Source organism: Cydia fagiglandana, chromosome 7, assembly GCF_963556715.1.
Source record: "Cydia fagiglandana chromosome 7, ilCydFagi1.1, whole genome shotgun sequence".
NCBI lineage: Eukaryota > Metazoa > Arthropoda > Insecta > Lepidoptera > Tortricidae > Cydia > Cydia fagiglandana.
Window position 1 is genome coordinate 19983777 of NC_085938.1, and position 21224 is coordinate 20005000.

Here is a 21224-nt window from a genome sequence, read left to right on the forward strand (position 1 = left end):
TTTTAGAGGACCTTTATATCAATACAGTTAAAGTACAAAATCAAACCAACTTATTAACGACCTAATCCAAACAGTAAACGTAACTGAGATCCTACCTCGAACATTGAAGGCATCTATCTGCGTTTCTCAGTACAAAAGCGATAGAGAGGCAGATTTCGATGTTCGCGGTAGGCCCCCTGGTATCTCAACAGAGAAATTATCTATAACAATATAACAAATGCCGCGGCCAGGTTAGGACAGGGTGTGACTACTTTTAAAACAAAATAGCAAACGCTGTCGAATCACGGATTCCTAAGCCGTCGGCGTTGCCATGGGAAAAGGGATCTTACTAACGTCGGTTTAAAGATGAGTTTGTAATGTACGATTTTTATTTTTATAACGGAGCCAGACTAGTTGAAATGAGCTTTAATGCGTTTGAGTTAAGAACCCTTTTCCTTTAGACGGAATTGTTTGATTAAGAGCGCAAATTCTGCGTAAGAAACTTTACTGTATTTGAACTTATCTTATTTACTATGCACGGGTAAAAATTACACCTAAACCTTCCTCAAGAATCTCTCTATCGATCCGTTCAGTAGTTTTTGAGTTTATCGCGAACATACAAACACACAAACAGACAGACGCGCCGGGGGACTTTGTTTTATAAGGTGTAGTGATTGTGACGCGATATAAGCCTCTGTCTTTTTATGCATTATATTGCTTTCTTGAGGCTGTCCTTCTCTAACTTATAGTATAGAATACAACCTCAAATATTACGCAGAAAATGCGCTCCTCAACATATTTTTCAATTCAACATAAACATCGTGATCATATAATTACTTTTACTACCACTGGTATAGTTAGATTATAATTATAGTCTGGCTATACAAAACAGAGCCAAGTAGATTACATACTTGGTAATTACATACAATTTGACACATATTTATTTACTTTTGTTATGCAGATTTCTGTTTAAACAGATAATACGTATGATTGTATTTTGGATAATTGTGGGCACCACATTTGTCCTTATCGCGCTAATGTGTGGCGCCATTTACGTGAGCGCGACAGATATATTGATTTTATAAGGTCGACGGGGATTCCACTACGGGATTATTGCGTCGATTTAAGTTGTTTTTTCAAACAAAGAGATAGCCGAGCCATAATTATGTATACATTTCTTCACATTGATGAGGTAAAAAGTGGATACTTATTTATGAACTAGACTGTACAAAAGCTTCCAGCCTGAGCTACTTGGAAATAAAACGTAACACAGAGGGCGTTCCGACCAATCGTATTCGAGAAATAACGATGTAGACGCTATAACCCCATAGTCGCGTTTATCCCGGTTGATCATACTTAAATTTAAAAACCGGCTCATTTTCTTTACAAAACAGACTGTATGTATATTTTCATACAAAATGTATAATATCGCGGACACCCGCGTTGATTTTAGGTCAGCAACTGAACGCAAACATTGAAATAAGACTTTTTAACCCGTAAAAGGAACTAAAGTCAGGTCTACATAGTTTGACCTTGAAATATAATACAAAACGATCTAATGATTCTAAAATACTAGGCGCGCAGCGAACGTCGAATAATAGCTTTTTGGTAGGATTTAAACTAAATATACCGAATTGTCGCTGCTTATGTGTGCCTAGTACAAATACATATTTAAAATGGTAATAAAAAATGCTCCATTTTTTGGCACCAAGCAATTGTGACGTCATTAACACGATGCCTTTCAGACTAGGCGAACATGAGTGTGTTTTCTCAAAGTGATTCTGTATTTCTTTAATAATGTAACGAAATGAAACAGAATATTTACGCGCGAGCATAATACATACATCCAATGCTGCGTATCTGCGTACAAACACCACAAATTTTGCCGAAAAAATATAAAAATGGTTATCGCTTAGTGTCTTCAAACTTTTTGATCCAAAGGCCTCGCCTCCGCTACCCTTTCGCGGGCCGGATTGAATAAGATTTGGCTCTTTTTGCGGGCCAGATTCGGCCCGTGGGTCGAAGTTTGAAGACCCCTGGCTTAGTGTAACAGAGAAATCTAATGCTGCGAGGCATGCGGATCTCACAGCCGTCGAAAAACATTTAACAACAAAACAATCCGCAGCGCGCCTCGCGACTGCTAGAGAGAAACAGAAATACTCTCCTAGTGAAACAGAGATATAAGCCGCTGCGTGTCCGCAAAGGAACCTCACAGGCGTTAAAAAGGGACAGAAGTTCCCGCATAGTGCAGCACTCGCGGCTAAAGTAACGAAACAGAGATACATCTCGCCTGGTATAACGACGCGTGTGTATGCGTGTATGTGTCTGTGGCGTCAGCACACATGCGCGGCGTCACCGGCGCCGGGCTGCTTGTCGCATCGACGCCTCAAGCCGCGGAACATGTCGTGGAACCTGTGCGTGTCGGATAGGGTCGCCTGGAAGGAAAGGGGTCAGTTAATGTTGTAATAACGAATTTAGAAATAAAAGTTATGCGAGAGGATACTGACTTCTATGAAATTATGACGTATAAATGACACTTGCACTACGTCAGGCCTATGGAACTCTCCGCGCGAGCTCGGATTGATACCTACGAATCTGCTCCCGTTCACGGTAGAAAAGCAAGCCAGTTGGTTGCCACACGCGTTCACGTACGCACGTCACCGCGCGCCGCACTGACAATTTTTACGATAGTTACAAGTTACGTAGTAGGTAGTAGGTACCTACCTACCTACTATTGAATTTCTTTAATTAAACATGTAATGTTTATTACTTATGTATGACAAATGTATAATTAATTTATTTTAGTAAATGTGTATTTTAACGACAGTAAGTTAACTTTACACCGGAAAGTGCCTACTCATTTATGCTCTGGTTAACTTATAATTAATTACCTGTATTCATGGGGTTTCTATTATTTTTCTTTATTGTGTAACATAAACTAATTCTTGCTGGGATTATTGCGCGGTTTATAAAACGGCGTAAACACTGCGGTTACTGCAGGGACATATGCCCTTTTAAAATGACTATTTCGCAAACACTAACGCATAATTGGAATATTAGGTATAATTTAAGATTTAGCTTTCCTTTTATTTCACTCCGCTGTTTAAGTAGGTATTTAATTATCATTTCTAAGCGTCAGCAACCCTAGCGTTGTGCCGGTGCCCGCGGTGCGGGGAGCGGCGCGTTGAAGGTCACTCTATTGTATTTTTGTGTAAAGCCTGGCAAGTTCCTTTTTGACCCTGATATAGTGTCGCTACAAACAGCTTACATATAGCAATACTACGTCTACGTCACGAATAGTCGGGACAGTGTGTATTGGCATCGTGCAAGAGCGAGTGAGATATACAAATACCTATGTAATTGTAGATTGTGAAACTATGTTTTCAGGTAATCGAAAGAGCATGTTTAATTGATAATTAAATATGAACTAACCTATCCGTCAAAATCTGATTCTAAATATTCGACATCCATATATTTATCAGATTCTGGCTCCGATGAATCTTCATTTGATTCATCAGTTGATGAGTCACTTTCGGGACCACCAACCTCGATTATAAATCTTTCTGTCTGTGATTCGATTATAGGACCTTTTGTACTATATCCGTCTTCTATTTTTTTTACGTGGTCGCAGCATTTTCTCCAATTTTCTATAGGGACTTCCTAAATAATAACAAAGTGTTAAGTTAGTTATATTTTTAACTATTCAATAAAATTCTAAACATTTGTAAATGTAAATACCTGAAAACTATCTTCAACGAGCTTTAGGAAGGCATCATTTGTGATGGAAACATTTTTAGTTGCCACTTTTGCCTTCACGATGCCCCAAATCATCTCAATAGGATTTAAATCACAGTGATAGGGCGGTAACCTTATCACTTTGTGACCATGATTTGATAGAATCGTATCTATTTCGTATACTGGTTCCGGTTTATGACGTCTCAAAATTGTGACCAATTTATCTTTAGATGCGTTTTGTGGAAATGAGATGTTATTTAAACGCAGCCACTCAGCAATGATGTGTTTTCTATCGTTTGATGTTGGAGCTTTGTTAATTTGGAAAGAATGGTACCGGGCATTATCCATTATAACACACGTGGGTTCACTGAGATTGGGAATTAATTTCTGCAAAACCCATTCCTTAAAATTTTTTCTGTTCATGGAGTCATGATAATCGGCTTTTTTTTCTTTATCATTATATATTAAGAGTGCATTAGGAACAAATCCCGATGGTCCACCAGCATGAACGATAATATATCGTTTGCCGGTTGAAACGGATTTCGACACACCGGGTTCATTTTCACTCTGCCAACATTTTGCATGGTTAAGAGAAGTATGGATGTAAGTCTCATCTAAATAAACAAGAGGCATATTTTTGTCCCTCGCTTCTTTTATTTCGTCTAAATAACTTTCCCGCCAAACTACAATATCCGAACGCTCCTTCAATATGGACCGTTGGTTTCTGCACTTTTTATATTTGAACCCCATACTGTGCAATAGCAATCGCAAATACTCCCTACTACCGGTAAAACCTATATCTTTTTTTAATTCGGTAAGCAGAGTTTTGAGAGTTGGTACTTGCTTTCGCACAGCATAGAATTCATGAATTTTGTGCCTAATGGCACATTTGTCGAAGTCGTCTATTTGTATTCTTTTTTTTGGTATCGGTGGCAATGGCGGCAAAGTCTCATTCTTTTTGTGCATATTTTTGATTGTAGTACTACAGACGCCTTGAATGAGAAAAAAATAATAATTTAATAATTAATATACATATTTAGTACCAATAAACTAACCAGTTCATTACAACCGCACTATGAATATCAGTACCCGTCATGTCAGCAACTAATTTCAAAACATTGTTTAATGGAATGCTGTTGAATCCTTCGTCCTTTTTCTGCCGCAAGTATTTAAATGTGTTTAAAATTATTATTTTTGCATCGGGGTGAATTTTTTTGGGCATTTTGATTTCAAAATCGATTATTATCCTGAAATATATACAATTATTTTCGATGTTTACATCGGTGACATTCAATGACTTCCAACGTCTGTTGTCAAAAGAAATCATTGCCATTGAAATAAATTAGTTCCATTGAAAACCCGCAACGTGGCCAAGGGCAAAAAGGAACTTGCCAGGCTTTAGGTATCAAAACGGTAGGTATTTGCGTTTTGTTTGAGAGATAAGTATCTGTTCGTAAGAACTATTATATAATCTGTGACTACGTGGGCTATCAAATCCGCTGCAGACTTTTTTGGTCCGACTCTAGAGTCCACCTCAGAGATAATTGATCTCCCTGCATAGACCAAAAATGTGCCCACGCTTATAGTTTAAAAAGAAAACTCACCTCAATGGCGATAGCCAGGATGAGATGCAGCGCCGGCACCAGCAGCAGGTAGATGCGGAAGATGTTTTCCTCTTGAGCTTCCCACTGTATCAAAAATTAAAAAATTGAATGTATATCGATAACTAGGTCACGTGATTTTCTTTCAGGCTTGAGCCTTATTCAGCAGGTTGACATTAACATAACGTTATTATCGTAAAACCAAAAATTATCGCTAGAAATAAGGCAGGACTAAGAACGCTACCCTGGGGCACTTGCGAACTTTGGCTGATACGACTACCAAATATTTGTTTTTTGAGATCTCTTAAATAGGTAGCCTCTAGATTAGTCTAGATAAATCTAAAAGTATACCTCTAACTCTTATGTTATCAAGTTTTTGAATCAAAATGGGACGACAGACCGTGTCAAACGCCTTTTTAAAATCAAAGAATATTTTCCTGCATTTATATCAGTTTTAAATTAGTTTATTGCATACCTTGAACACCTTCACCTCCATGAGGTCGGCCAGCTCCTGCCACGGACAGAACAGCAGCAGAACGACGAACACCGACTGAGTGACTAGAGTCAGCACCATGTAATCTGAAAAAAAAAGTTATGGTAATACAAATATTAAATCATTGCAAAGGTGACGAAATAAAGAATTTCGGTCGATTCTGATAAAACGGGCGAGCGAAGCGAGGGCGTATAGTATAGTAACACAAGACAGGTAATTCCTATTCCGATTGAGGAATATATAGTGAACTCACAAAATTATGCCGAGACAGAAGCCATATTGGACAGGATTTAGTTTCAATATTGTGTCGAGGGTCAGTCTTAGTTTGTAGTTTAAATTACTAGCCGTAAGTAGTTTCTTACTAAATATTAGACTCTAATTGTAACAGCTCTGATATTTAATTGTAATTTGGTTCCCCGCGTCCCCCTTATTCTTTCAGTAAAATAGTTCAGTTCAAATAAATGAGATTGAAATTTCATAACTCATGATCAAAAAACCCTACATAGTTCAGTTGTTGCGCGCACCTAATACCTATACAGCTCAGGCTAGTAACAATGACTTTATTACAAAGCTACTTACAATTGGCACAAAACGGTTCGCGGAAGGGCCAGCCCTTGGCATAGACGCACGCCATGACTAGGTACTGGAACGCCGAGACGATGAAGATCACAGTGTTCTCCCAGCAGAGGACCACTTCCAGCTCAGGGTTGCCTTCCACTTGGTGGAACCTGAGTACACGGAGATTGTTTTCAAACTGTATTATAACAAAGCATTTAAAACGGGGTAAAATGCATGTATACTTGTTTTAATGAGGTACTTTGGTTATCAACCCAATGTCATGGTAGTACTCACCAGTCTTGTGCCCGCAACAAGTACAGAGCGGCGAGTTGGAGTAGGAGCACCAGCGCCACCTATATAAAAATAATTAGTAAATAAATACGGCTTTTGGCGTGCTGCAAGTGCGGCGGCTGTGAAGTTATTAGTTTTTTGTAAGGTGGGAGGGGGTAATAAAAAAAGGCTTGGAAATACCCTTTGGTTTCAAGACATAATCGTAGGCACCACAGCGTTCAGCAATTCGTTTGGAGCTTTTCAAAAAAATTACAAGATTTCGAAAGAGGTTCTCAATATAGTATAATGTTCCTTTATTTCAGGTCGATTTGAATTTACTTTTTGTTGAAAGGGAATACTTGAAAGTAAATCTCATTGTCATAAAGGCGCCGGTAGATGTGGTGCTAGGTAGGCACCTGTGCGACAAGGGGCAGTATGCTAGATAAGGCGAAGGTCAGGTCGAAGTATAGGAACTGGTAGTGGTACTATCACTGACCATCGGTGGACCTTATGCGTTCGCAATACGGTCGACAATGTACCTGCGCCACTAGAGGCAGGATGCTGGAGGCGGCGACGAGCGAGACGGGCGGCGAGCGCGGCGCCAGCACCGGGCCCGGCGCCGCGCGGCCGAGCGACAGCGCCAGCAGCGTCGTCAGCACCAGGTCGATGTACAGGAACTGGTAGTTGCCCAGGATAGAGAAGTACTGAAACAATACACAACTGTCAGACCCGGCACGTTTTATAGCTTCCGGAATGTCCAGTGGACCTGGTTAGTAAAGGTGACCAACTGTCCAATATCTTGGTCCAATATCATTGCGTCTCACGTACTCTTTCATTAAGCAAAACGTGAGTGAGACAAATACACGAATGTCCAGTGGACATGGTTAGTAAGGGTGACCAACCGTTTAATATCTTGGTCCAATGTCATTGCGTCTCACGTACTCTTTCATTAAGCAAAACGTGAGACAAATACACACTGGACAAAGAAACTGGACCACCCTAAACAGGAAATGCGCCGAAAGTGCTCAAATATAAAAAAGCGACAGAAAGACCAATGCGATGCGTGCGATTTGGATATAGACTTCTCTTCGGATTAGAGTAGAAATTCGTATGGATACTTACGTTCTATAATATGAGAATGGAGAAGAACTGTATGAGCGAATAGAGAGCCATGTATTTAAAGATCCGAGCGCGCATCTGCCCTTGAGCGCTAGTAGTTTGACGCAACGAATGTTCTGCTTTTGCGATTTAAATATAGACTTTATTCTCTTTATATTAAAGTACTAAATGGAATGGACACTTAGGTTATATAATATGAGAATGGAAAAGAACTGTATGAGCGAATAGCCATGTATTTAAAGATAGCGAAGCAAGTACTGAGCGCGCATCTGCCTTCGAGCGCTAGTAGTTTGACGCAACGAATGTTCTGCTTTTGCGATTTAAATATAGACTTTATTCTCTTTCTATTAAAGTACTAAATCGAATGGACACTTAGGTTATATAATATGAGAATGGAAAAGAACTGTATGAGCGAATAGCCATGTATTTAAAGATAGCGAAGCAAGTACTGAGCGCGCATCTGCCTTCGAGCGCTAGTAGTTTGACGCAACGAATGTTCTGCTTTTGCGATTTAAATATAGACTTTATTCTCTTTATATTAAAGTACTAAATCGAATGGACACTTAGGTTATATAATATGAGAATGGAAAAGAACTGTATGAGCGAATAGCCATGTATTTAAAGATAGCGAAGCAAGTACTGAGCGCGCATCTGCCTTCGAGCGCTAGTAGTTTGACGCAACGAATGTTCTGCTTTTGCGATTTAAATATAGACTTTATTCTCTTTATATTAAAGTACTAAATCGAATGGACACTTAGGTTATATAATATGAGAATGGAAAAGAACTGTATGAGCGAATAGCCATGTATTTAAAGATAGCGAAGCTTGTACTGAGCGCGCATCTGCCTTCGAGCGCTAGTAGTTTGACGCAACGAATGTTCTGCTTTTGCGATTTAAATATGTATAGACTTTATTCTCTTTATATTAAAGTACAAAATCGAATGAATACTTACGTTATATAATATGAGAATGGAAAAGAACTGTATGAGCGAATAGCCATGTATTTAAAGATAGCGAAGCAAGTACTGAGCGCGCATCTGCCTTCGAGCGCTAGTAGTTTGACGCAACGAATGTTCTCCTTTTGCGATTTAAATATAGACTTTATTCTCTTTATATTAAAGTACAAAATCGAATGGATACTTACGTTATATAATATGAGAATGGAGAAGAACTGTATGAGCGAATAGAGAGCCATGTATTTAAAGATAGCGAAGCTTGTACTGAGCGCGCATCTGCCTTCGAGCGCTAGTAATTTCACGCAACGAATGTTCTGCTCTTGCGATGTGAAGGGTGCCGCCACTGAAACAGAAATATTTAATGTAAAATCATAAATCTAGGGTCTTATAGATTTACAGACTGACGAAAATTAACGCATTCCTAGTATTACTGCTTTTCGTCTCTTCTACAACCGCCACTCATTTTAACTGTCATATTAACTGTCATTTCTAGTTTTATTATGTAATATTGTAGTCATGTGTTCTTTTATAATTTAGACGTAATAGTCCATGGCCCCGACGGAAGACCAGCGCTAGCCTTTAGGCTAGCACCTGCTGAGTCGGGACCATTTCGTGACCATGGTAGTATTACCTGTTGTTTTATCTATTAAGTTTTGTCACGAATAAAAACATTATATTCTATTCTATTCTATTCTAAATAAAAACCCTTTTTAAAAAGAGATTTATTTTCTTCAAACTCGGTAATAATAAAAACTGGCCAAACTTGGATATAAGTAAAAACATGTACGGACAAGTCATAGCTAAACGGACGCGCGAATGACAGCTAACTAATATAATTCCAAAATGATTCAAATACCTATCGGTTTGATATCAGGTGTACGTCCGAATTGGCGTGTATGCTCTTGCTGTATTCAGTTACCTGACGCGTCTGACGAAGGCTTACAATGATAAATTTTAATTGTGTATTCCTGCAAGCCTATTATGGATCGCTTTATCCACATTTATCCACGTGATAAAACAACTGTCACTTTTTAACTCTGCGGGATAGAAAGAGACGGACACCGTTTTATCACGCTGTCACGTAGACATATACGACCTGGATAGACTTCGGACAGAGAATTCACGATGTATGATTATATAGTCCTCCACATTGATTTCGATGACGGCGTCCTCAGCAATCAAGGGTTTTTCCTCTTATGAGCTCCTATGTGGTTGGCCAGGCCTTTGTTCTTAAAAACTCTGTCACATTCACGGCAGTAGAGTTGACCGGTTGTGTTGTACGTATACACGTAGGAGGGCTTAGGCCTTTCCTTGCGTAATTGGCGTTTTACGTCTAGTGTCGCGAGGTGGTTTTCCTCACTATGTGACTGAATGTAAGCCTTATACTTGTATATAAAGACTATGAATGGTGAATACCTGAGGCGTCGGCCTCAGACAGAGAGATGCCGACGTGCGCGGCCTTGACTTGACTATGTGACTATATGTAAGCCTTGTTACAAGTACATAAAGACTATCAATGGTCGATACCTGAGGCGTCAGCTTCAGACAGAGAGATGCCGACATTCGCGGCCTTGACTTGACTATGTGACTATATGTAAGCCTTATTACAACTACATAAAGACTGAATGGTGAATACCTGAGGCGTCGGCTTCAAACAGAGAGATCCCGATGTGTGATTACTATGTGACTAAATGTAAGCCATATTACAAGTATATAGAGACTATGAATGGTCACCTGAGGCGTCGGCCTCGGACAGCGAGATGCCGACGTGCGCGGCCTTGAGCGCGCCGCAGTCGTTGGCGCCGTCCCCGCACATGCCCACCACGCGGCCCTCGCCCTGCAGCGCCGTGATCAGCTGCGTCTTCTGGTCGGGACCGAAGCGGCCGAATACTATGCCTGGTTACAAAAACAACACGTAATTAAGTAACATTGGAGCTAAGAGACTAAAATCGATTTAAAAATGCCTCGTGATTTTGAATTTACGTTGCTTTGCAATTTATTCATACCAAAGCACAACTGCGGTGACATCTAAGGTTTACCTTACACGCAACACATACTCATAACAAGATCACTATAGAATTTAGATATTTGCATAAGTGAATCTCGCTAAATTATGTACATTTGAGTTAGCAAACGCGCCCATTTTAATTTGTTCAGAAATGAGAAGAACTTACATATTTTTAAAATTGGAATAGTCAGAACATAAAGATAATAAGAATAGTTATCATATCAGTCCAGACATCAATTGCTGGACATAAGCCTCCCAAAACGATTTCCACAACGACCACAACCGTTACAATGGCTGGTTTTAGTGTCACGCGGACCGTCCGTGCGGATCGCTCCGCACGGGACCAATATGTATTAAGTTCAGGAAGCGTTACAGAGTAAAGCTGACGGGTTGACGGACAGCTTTCTCATACATTTTAGCGGTGCGGAGCGATCCGCACGGACGGTCCGCGTGACACTAAAACCAGCCTAAAGCTGACGGATCCGCGCGGACGGTCGTCCGCGAACAGCTTTTTCATACAATTTGGCGGTGCGGAGCGATCCGCACGGACGGTCCGCGTGACACTAAAACCAGCCTAAAGCTGACGGATCCGCACGGACGGTCGTCCGCGAACAGCTTTCTCATACAATTTGGCGGTGCGGAGCGATCCGCACGGACGGTCCGCGTGACACTAAAACCAGCCTTACTCTGTAACGCCCCCTGAACTTAATAAATATTGATCCGGTGCGGAGCGATCCGCACGGACGGTCCGCGTGACACTAAAACCAGCCAATATCGTCATCTGGGCGCCATCAAGATTGGAGGGGCGTCTCCCGTGACATAGGCCTTTTCTGTTTTCTCACGTTAACAGGCAATGAGTACTAACCTCTGTTAAGTACAGTGGACATCATCTCAGGATAGTAATTCCGGATGACGGACCAAGTTTTCCCTTCCAACGCCAGCACATAGATGTCGCTAGCGAGCTTCGGCGGCCCGCCTTCCCCCACCACCTGGTAATAAACTATCTATAAGTAAACTAGCGATAATCAGCAAAGCTCCTTGTCAATGTATATGTGGTTTTTAGCTTTCAGATATATTTTATGATGATATGTATGCTACTTTTAAGATTGAGTCGACCGTCCAGTGGCGCCCTCATTAGGGGATTTGTGTTTTCTATGTGATATAATTTTATTTTAATTAATTTTCACGTTATCACCTAACGGAAAAACGTGCAGTTTGCAGTTTAGTTGATAAAACAAACAATAAGCAAAACAAAACTATGTGATCAAAACCAAAAAAAGTTGGGGAATCCGTAGGAAAACAATATTAACATAATGATTTATACAGACATTAATTGGTAATAAAAAAACACAATTCGTAATGAGGGCGCCACTGGACGGTCGACTCAGTCTCAAGGCCTTTTTTCTATCGCGCGGCAGCATAACACACTGTTCTGCAGTTTTCATACAATTACAGTTCTTAACACATCGACATAAGACTCACCTCCATACAGAGCGGCGGTCGCGTGTCGTCCGTCTGCTGATGGCCGACCGTGATGAGCACCAGTTTCTGGTGCGGCTGCACCATGAAGCAGCCTCGCGCCACGGACATCGCTGTCATTATGTTGTCACCTGCAACAAAAGTTAATTTTAAGCAGAGGTCGGACAAATTATCGCAAAACCATCAAAAATCATTTATATTTCAAAATAGGACAAGATTTATTAAACTCATATTATGTACACGGTATCATTATAAAATTTCCAGATAACTCAAAAACTGAAGTTCAAAATTGTTAAAAAAATTGTATCGTGTTCCATACCATATTTATTGCTGCGATAATTTGTCCGAACTCTGAATATAAGTCATAGATAATAGTAGTTTATGTGACAACTACGTAATGAAGGGCATTAAAATACGAGTATGGGTTTAAGAAACGAACGGAGTGAGTTTCATAAAAGGACCGCACGAGTGTTCTATTCATTCACCATTCTTGCCATGTCTGTCTAATTTTAGCTTGTCTGACTTCGAGTGTTCTCTTCTACATGTCGCATTTTTCAACCGATTCTTGTGAAATTTTGTAAATAGCGATCATTTTAAGGATTTTTTTGTCAATCCCATTTTTTTAAATTACCTGTGACCATAACCTGCTTGATGTCGGCCTCGTGCAGCTCCTTGATGACCTGCGTGGTCTCCGGCTTGAGGCTGTTCTGCATGACGAGGAAGCCGAGGAACGTCATGTCGCACTCGAGCCCCTCCCGCTTGACGCGCTGCGCGTCCACCCACTTCATCTTGCGGTCCAGCATGTCTCTGTCCCATTCTTACTGTATCTGACTCACTCTAACCACAGCGATGAGAGCGTGAGGCACTATTACCTGTGACCATGACCTGCTTGATGTCGGCCTCGTGCAGCTCCTTGATGACCTGCGTGGTCTCCGGCTTAAGGCTGTTCTGCATGACGAGGAAGCCGAGGAACGTCATGTCGCACTCGAGCCCCTCTCGCTTGACGCGCTGCGCGTCCACCCACTTCATCTCGCGGTCCAGCTTGTGTCTGTCCCATTCTTACTGTATCTGACTCACTCTAACCACAGCGATGATATCGTGAGGCACTAGTGGTGCATCTGTCACTTTTAACTATATGCGCGAAGCGCATATAAAGATGAGAGCGCGAGTAGTTATGATATATCTATCACTCTTAAAGCGATTAGAGCCCGAGGCACTAGCGCTAACAGCAAGTAACAGTGTTTATGTATTTTTTCAAAATGGCGTCGTGTAGACAGGGTACCATACCTGTGACCATAACCTGCTTGATGTCGGCCTCGTGCAGCTCCTTGATGACCTGCGTGGTCTCCGGCTTGAGGCTGTTCTGCATGACGAGGAAGCCGAGGAACGTCATGTCGCACTCGAGCCCCTCCCGCTTGACGCGCTGCGCGTCCACCCACTTCATCTTGCGGTCTAGTTTGCGGTGCGCGAGGCCTATGACCCGGAAGCCGTTGGAAGTGTAGTCGTGGAGGACAGAGCTGAAGTTCTCGGGCAGAGAGTCCGGGCTGCACATGCCGGCCACCTAAACAATAAAAAAAGGCATTTCTCAAATATGCTCGAAAATGCCAATGTGACAGTGCAGTCTGACAAAAAAGAGTAGAAATCAAAAAGTGGCAACACAGTAGGGTCGTCTCGTTTTCTTATATATATTGATTTGAAAGGGACGACACTACAGTATTGCCACTTTTTTGTCAAACTATACATGTTAAAGAGATAGGTAAAAGCGCTAGGGAGGGGCGGCTCCAAAAACTCGAAATTTTGTGTGACGTAATTAATGGATGATGCCTAAGACCCATTTCATATTATGTTGCAAAAATTCATCGCATTCATTCATTGCGTCTCACTCCCTCATTGAAGCAAAATGTGAGACGCCATACACATTAGACAAAGAAATTGGATAGGTGCAGTTGAAAAATGTCGTCATGAAATAAAAGTCATCGGCATATGCTGAGTGGCATCCATTTTGGTGTCTTGTACGAGAATAAGATGTATTATTGGTTAAGCATGTATTTCAACACCAAATAAACCATTTCTATTCTATTCTATAAAAATTTACCTTCTCCGGGGCCCCCTTGACGAAGTAAACCATCTGCGGTTGTCCCAGAACGCGGGCGATGACGCCCATCGATTGCTGCGACGAGGAGAAATGGAACCGCCGTAACAGACCCACCTGCGAAAGAAATGGATGTAAAGGTTCGACCTTATTGAAGAGCGTTAAGGTCGGTTTTCCTAGGATAGCGGTGCCGTCATATAGCGGCCGTCTCCATACTAAATGATACGGCTAAATATGGATGTCGTAGTATTTGTATGGAGACGGCTGCTATACGGCACCGCTATCCTAGGAAACCAGAGCATTACGGCGCCGTGAGTTCAGGTACTTCTCCGAACGAAGCTCGCTAAGCACAGAGGGCCTACCGCGAACCACGTTCGACGTCTTGGCTCCCTGTCACACTTACGTACGAATTTACAAGTGCGACAGAGAGGCAACACGTTGAACGTGGTTCGCGATAGGCCCTCTGAGCGGACGGCCGTGCGTGCCCGGATATCATTGTTATTCAATAGGTACGAAGAGGGAACGGAATTATATGGTTGGCATAAAACGATATAATACCGGTTTCTCTTGACTTTCGAATACTCTCAGTGAAACTCGTTGTCATACGTGAATGAGATAGCGATACTTACTCCTTCTATCTTGCTTCGATATTCTCAATTTAACCTGTTAATTTCGTTCCACGAAAACGGAAGGTGAACGAATTTGGCATGAATCAGTATCTCAATAGAACAGTTCTTTAACCGGTAACTGCAAACAGTAACGAAATCATTTTCGTTCCCGGGTGAATAAGAAACCGCGTTAAAAAATAAAACGGTTTCCGAGCCCTGAAAAGGTTATAAGTATTGTTCCTGACATTCTACTACAGCGGTCGGCAACCTTTTAGCAGCCAAGGGCCATATAGTAGTTAACGAAGATGACGCGGCCCGCACTTTGGTAATATTTGTGACTTTAGCTGACATTGTCGTTCGTCAGTATTACATATAAAATCGCCAGTTAGGCTCGCGGGCCGCTGGTTGTCGACCGCTGTTCTACTAAATAAATATAGTTATTCACCTCATACGGCATCTCCATGGTGAGAGGATCGTAGTTGTCCAGGTCTTGCAGCTCGTTCTGCGCTGACTTGGGCTTCACGATCGCAGGTGTTAGGTTGTCGTAGCGTGTGTTTTCTGGACCTGGCTCCTCGAGCACCTGGAGAGATAATAATATCTAGTTATTTTAGGAATAATATCTAGTTTAGTTTTCTAAACATACATTTAACAATTAGGCTTCACTAAAATTATATTATATCATAGGAAAAATAACTGAAGATGGATAATAAATAACATTAATAACGGAAGAAGGTTAGGTACTTTATTATAGATTAGGACTAATTATGTAAAAGGAACTCACCCACTGCGTGAATTCAAACATCTTGAGATCGAGCGGGTCGCCCTTTAGCTGGCCCTGAAAATAATTACTAAGCTTAATGCTGTTGTTCAACGTTGGTAAAACCGTTCAGCGGAAGGGAGTAGCGCCTCCTTTTCATTACTATGCACCACTGACTAGCATATTTATTATACTACTACTACTTCGCTGGCTCAGCGACCCGAAGTGGATCTTGGCCTCCGACACTAGATTGCGCCATTCGTTCCTTTCCTGAGACAAGACATGAGGATGGCTCTTGGAGAATGAGGAGAAACGTGGAGGTTGAAGAACTGGTGGGCGAGCCCAACATCATCGGCGAGAGCAAGGCTGCTCGACTTCGCTGGCTCGGCCATGTGGAGAGGATGGGAGAGGATCGTGCGACCAATAGAGCTTATCTGGGGCGACCAACTGGGAGACGTCCGGTCGGAAGGCCTAGGTACCGATGGATCGACGAGGTCCAGAAAGACCTGTGTGGCATGCAAGCGTCTGAATGGCGTCAGATCGCACAGGAAAGGATAGTTTATTATAGACAGTAAATATTGTAAATAGTATACTTGGATACTAGTAAGCGAGTGCTTGTATGAGCGGACTGCGGGGTGGAAGCGCTGTCACTTCGACCACGGTGCGGCCGAAACGTTCTCCTAGCTGACTGGTGACGTCACCGAGTACGCTAGTCTATATATGGATGTTTAGGGAGCGGTAGGGGGCAGCGCCGCTTATGCTTTGATATCTGTCCCCCAACTGATAAACCGAGTTCAACCTTTATGTAACTCCTGTACCTGGATGCTAGTAAGAGAGTGGCAAGAAGCGAGTGCTTGTATGAGAGGACTGCGGGGTGGAAGCGCTGTCACTTTGACCACGATGCGGCCGAAACGTTCGCCTGACTGGTGACGTCACCGAGTACGCTAGTCTATATATGGATGTTTAGGGAGCGGTAGGGGGCAGCGCCGCTTATGCTTTGTTATCTGTCCCCCAACTGATAAACCGAGTTCAACCTTTATGTAAATACTGTACCTGGATGCTAGTAAGAGAGTGGCAAGAAGCGAGTGCTTGTATGAGAGGACTGCGGGGTGGAAGCGCTGTCACTTCGACCACGATGCGGCCGAAACGTTCGCCTGACTGGTGACGTCACCGAGTACGCTAGTCTATTATATGGACGTTTAGGGAGCGGTAGGGGGCAGGGCCCCGTTATGCTTTGATATCTGTCCCCAAACTGATAAACCGAGTTCAGCCTCTGCGAGCCTAGTATATAGTGTAAATACTGTACCTGGATGCTAGTAAGGGAGTGGCAAGAAGCGAGTGCTTGTATGAGCGGACTGCGGGGTGGAAGCGCTGTCACTTCGACCACGGTGCGGCCGAAACGTTCGCCTGGCTGATGAGGCAGCACTGAGTATAGGTCCAGACCGTCTTCCGTGAGGGTTCCTGTCTGAAATATAACATTTGTTTAGGAATTATATGTTCGACGTCAAAATTACTCATATTTTTGTCCTTGAGGATAACATTTGTAACTAAATTAATGCCCCTTCCCCTCCCTCTTGGACGCTCTTGAATGGGTAAGGTACTTAAAAATTAGGGATGGTCATCGAAAGATTTTGAATGACACGAAAAAGCAGCTAACATTGATATCTTTTATTTTATACCTTTAAATGAACCATTCTTGTATAGGTATTTATTTATATATATTTCGGGGATCTCGGAAACGGCTCTAACGATTACGATGAAATTTGCTAAATGGGGGTTTTCAGGGGCGAATAATCGATCTAGCTACGTCTTATCTCTGGGAAAACGAGCATTATTGAGTTTTCATATGTTTTCCGAGCGAAGCTCAGTCTCCCAGATACATATTTCGAAGATACATATTTGTAACTTTTGTATTCTACTCGTTTAAATTTTTTTTGTAATACAATTTCTAACAACGAAAACTAGTACCAGACATAGATTCATATGAATTTAATGCAAAATGTCGTTTAAAAATGAGAGTGTATATAACTTCCGACTGTATGCCGGCGGCTAGGTTCTTGGAACTTTTGAGCGTAGCGAGGAACTAAAAACATTTCTCTACCTTATCAAAGCACATGACTTGAAGCTTCCCGCAGATGATGATCCTCGGCGGCGATACGCAGAAGATTTTGTTTCTGCGTAACCGTTGCTGACTGTACACGATGCCGGCAGTCATCGCGGCGGGCAGAGCCGGGGGCACGACTATGGTTATGATGTCGAGTGTACGGAGCACTATGGTTTCTGCGTGGCTCTGTTGACAAGAAAATATGACAGTAGTTTTAACAAGTAAACATTACCTATTGTACACAGCGACAGAATATAAATATATATACATGAATATCTCAATACATTTTAGACTTCAATAAACGGTTCATACATATTTATTTGACACCAGTATCTGACTCAAATTTTAGATCTGAACTCCTTGAGGTTACAGACTCTCCTACAAATTTTGATGAGTAGGAGCAATGATTAATAAAGAGTCAAAAAAGATCCAATTGACACTCATTTAAAGGCCGGCAAACGCACTTACAATCCCTCCGGTCCGGTGTTGCACTTACGCCTCTCTGTAAGTACAGCCAGATGGAATACCCCATGCCTATAGCGGCGATGCAGAACATGAAGATGACGAACTTCACCGCGTCCTTGTAGAACTGGAAGTCGAACTTCTTCGGGAAGAGGATACTCTTGTTCAGCTCACCTGCTCCCACACAGCTGTCTCGTTCACGCTCAGTGAGAGAGTGAGAGAACCTGACGTATAGATACTTACGCCTCTCTGTAAGTACAGCCAGATGGAATACCCCATGCCTATAGCGGCGATGCAGAACATGAAGATGACGAACTTCACTGCGTCCTTGTAGAACTGGAAGTCGAACTTCTTCGGGAAGAGGATGCTCTTGTTCAGCTCACCTGCTCCCACACAGCTGTCTCGTTCACGCTCAGTGAGAGAGAGAACCTGACGTATAGATACTTACGCCTCTCTGTAAGTACAGCCAGATGGAATACCCCATGCCTATAGCGGCGATGCAGAACATGAAGATGACGAACTTCACTGCGTCCTTGTAGAACTGGAAGTCGAACTTCTTCGGGAAGAGGATGCTCTTGTTCAGCTCACCTGCTCCCACACAGCTGTCTCGCTCACGCTCAGTGAGAGAGAGAACCTGACGTATAGATACTTACGCCTCTTTGTAAGTACAGCCAGATGGAATACCCCATGCCTATAGCGGCGATGCAGAACATGAAGATGACGAACTTCACTGCGTCCTTGTAGAACTGGAAGTCGAACTTCTTCGGGAAGAGGATGCTCTTGTTCAGCTCACCTGCTCCCACACAGCTGTCTCGTTCACGCTCAGTGAGAGAGTGAGAGAACCTGACATATACAGATACTTACGCCTCTCTGTAAATACAGCCAGATGGAATACCCCATGCCTATAGCGGCGATGCAGAACATGAAGATGACGAACTTCACCGCGTCCTTGTAGAACTGGAAGTCGAACTTCTTCGGGAATACGATGCTCTTGATCAGCTCGCCTGCTCCCACATAGCTGTCTCGCTCACGCTCACGCTGTGAGAGTGAGAGAACCTGACGTATAGATACTTACGCCTCTCTGTAAATACAGCCAGATGGAATACCCCATGCCTATAGCGGCGATGCAGAACATGAAGATGACGAACTTCACCGCGTCCTTGTAGAACTGGAAGTCGAACTTCTTCGGGAAGAGGATGCTCTTGATCAGCTCGCCTGCTTCCGCACAGCCGTCTCGCTCACGCTGACGCTGTGAGAGTGAGAGAGAGAACCTGACGTATACAGATACTTACGCCTCTCTGTAAATACAGCCAGATGGAATACCCCATGCCTATAGCGGCGATGCAGAACATGAAGATGACGAACTTCACTGCGTCCTTGTAGAACTGGAAGTCGAATTTCTTCGGGAAGAGGATGCTCTTGATCAGCTCGCCTTTGGCCGTGTAGAAGCCTGTGCGGACTACTTTGGCTAGCACCTGAGGAAAAACAAGTTACTGTAAAATAATAGTCAATGGGGTTGGTAACTTTCAAAGGTTTGCATAGATGGCGCCATCATAACTTGTCCCTTTTTCTATGAGATTTGGCTTAAAGGGCCTGGCATCCAGAGCATAAAATTCCATTCAAAAAACAAAAAAATTACACAATCCTAGGGATTAACAGAGCCATCTATGCTGGCGCCATCTGCTAAATACTTCGACCGGCCAACCCCATTGTGCAACGAGGGAGGTAAGTGAAATATTGTAAACGAGAGTCTATATATTCACGACAGCTGCAGATTTTTATCACAATCCATAAATCTCGCGGGAACGTTATTGGTCTTTGTCCTTCAGTACACCAGCATGAAATAAGATCTTTTTCAAGCAAATGTGATGAAAAAATCTTAAATATTTTATCCTTTTGTTAATCTATAAATCGTCAGGTGACAAGCAAAAGTCACTAATTACTAAAAAAAATTGAAACAAAAATCAACCTTCTTTTAGTACTCATATGGTTCACTATGGCTATGAACTGGTGGTGGTACTTAGAGTACTTAGTGACTTTTGCTTGTCACCCGACGAAATGACGGTAGACACTTTTGACGTGTAGTTTCCGAGGTTTACGATGACACGCGTCGCACGATAAACCTGGCATTCAAAGGGTTAATAATAAACACAAAGGTCTTCGTTTGGTTTATAATTATTTCCGTAAATTCATATAATCTTCAAATCTCGACTTAACATGAACAAGGTTCAAACTCGAACTAACCTGATTGTTGCCATAGAACCGTGTCTGTATAACGTGGGTGCCAGCGAACAAGGTGTGCCTTTTGTGACCTTCGGTGGAGTAGATTTCTTGGGATGGGCAGGGCGGGCCTTTCATTACTGGTACACTCTCGCCTGAAACAAAATTTTAATTATTATAAACTGGCAAAACATAATCTCAAAAAAAAAACAACCCCCAATCATATGTTGAAAACAAAGAGCTTTCAAGAGCTTAGCTTATTTAGACGTGTCGCGTTCACCACGCTCATTCACTCACTCAGTTCATTCACTCACCTGTGAGCATGCTCTCGTTGACTACGCAGTTCCCCGTCAACAACATAACATCGAACGGCATGACGCAGCCATCAGGTGGTAGTATAAGCACGTCGCCGGGGACTAGTCTGTTCGCGTTCACTACGCTCATTCACTCACTCTCTCAGTTCATTCACTCACCTGTGAGCATGCTCTCGTTGACTATGCAGTTCCCCGTCAACAACATAGCGTCACACGGCATGACGCAGCCATCAGGTGGTAGTATCAGTACGTCGCCGGGAACTAGCCGGTTCGTGTTCACCATGCTCATTCACTCACTCAGTTCATTCACTCACCTGTGAGCATGCTCTCGTTGACTATGCAGTTCCCCGTCAACAGCATAGCATCGCACGGCATGACGCAGCCATCAGGTGGTAGTATTAGTACGTCGCCGGGGACTAGTCGACTCGCGTTCTCCACGCATTCTTCTCGGCCGGCGCGGGACGGACGC

General features: G+C 42.6%; 1 protein-coding gene across 1 annotated transcript in view; it reads right to left on the reverse strand.

The window, feature by feature from the left end:
• Positions 1-547: 547 nt before the first annotated feature.
• The window catches only part of LOC134666113 (polyamine-transporting ATPase 13A3-like), a 25456-nt gene continuing 4779 nt past the window's right edge, over positions 548-21224 (reverse strand). The window contains exons 6-23 of the mRNA XM_063523265.1: positions 20466-20596; positions 19514-19696; positions 17757-17945; positions 16962-17120; positions 15680-15733; positions 15344-15478; positions 14294-14407; positions 13486-13759; positions 12202-12329; positions 11585-11708; positions 10446-10607; positions 8900-9054; positions 7176-7340; positions 6661-6719; positions 6388-6536; positions 5791-5894; positions 5319-5402; positions 548-2414 (exon numbers count right to left, since the gene is read on the reverse strand). Of these exons, the coding sequence (XP_063379335.1) occupies positions 2313-2414; positions 5319-5402; positions 5791-5894; positions 6388-6536; positions 6661-6719; positions 7176-7340; positions 8900-9054; positions 10446-10607; positions 11585-11708; positions 12202-12329; positions 13486-13759; positions 14294-14407; positions 15344-15478; positions 15680-15733; positions 16962-17120; positions 17757-17945; positions 19514-19696; positions 20466-20596 (2471 nt within the window). The 3' untranslated portion in view covers positions 548-2312. The remainder of the gene's footprint in view (positions 2415-5318; positions 5403-5790; positions 5895-6387; positions 6537-6660; positions 6720-7175; positions 7341-8899; positions 9055-10445; positions 10608-11584; positions 11709-12201; positions 12330-13485; positions 13760-14293; positions 14408-15343; positions 15479-15679; positions 15734-16961; positions 17121-17756; positions 17946-19513; positions 19697-20465; positions 20597-21224) is intronic.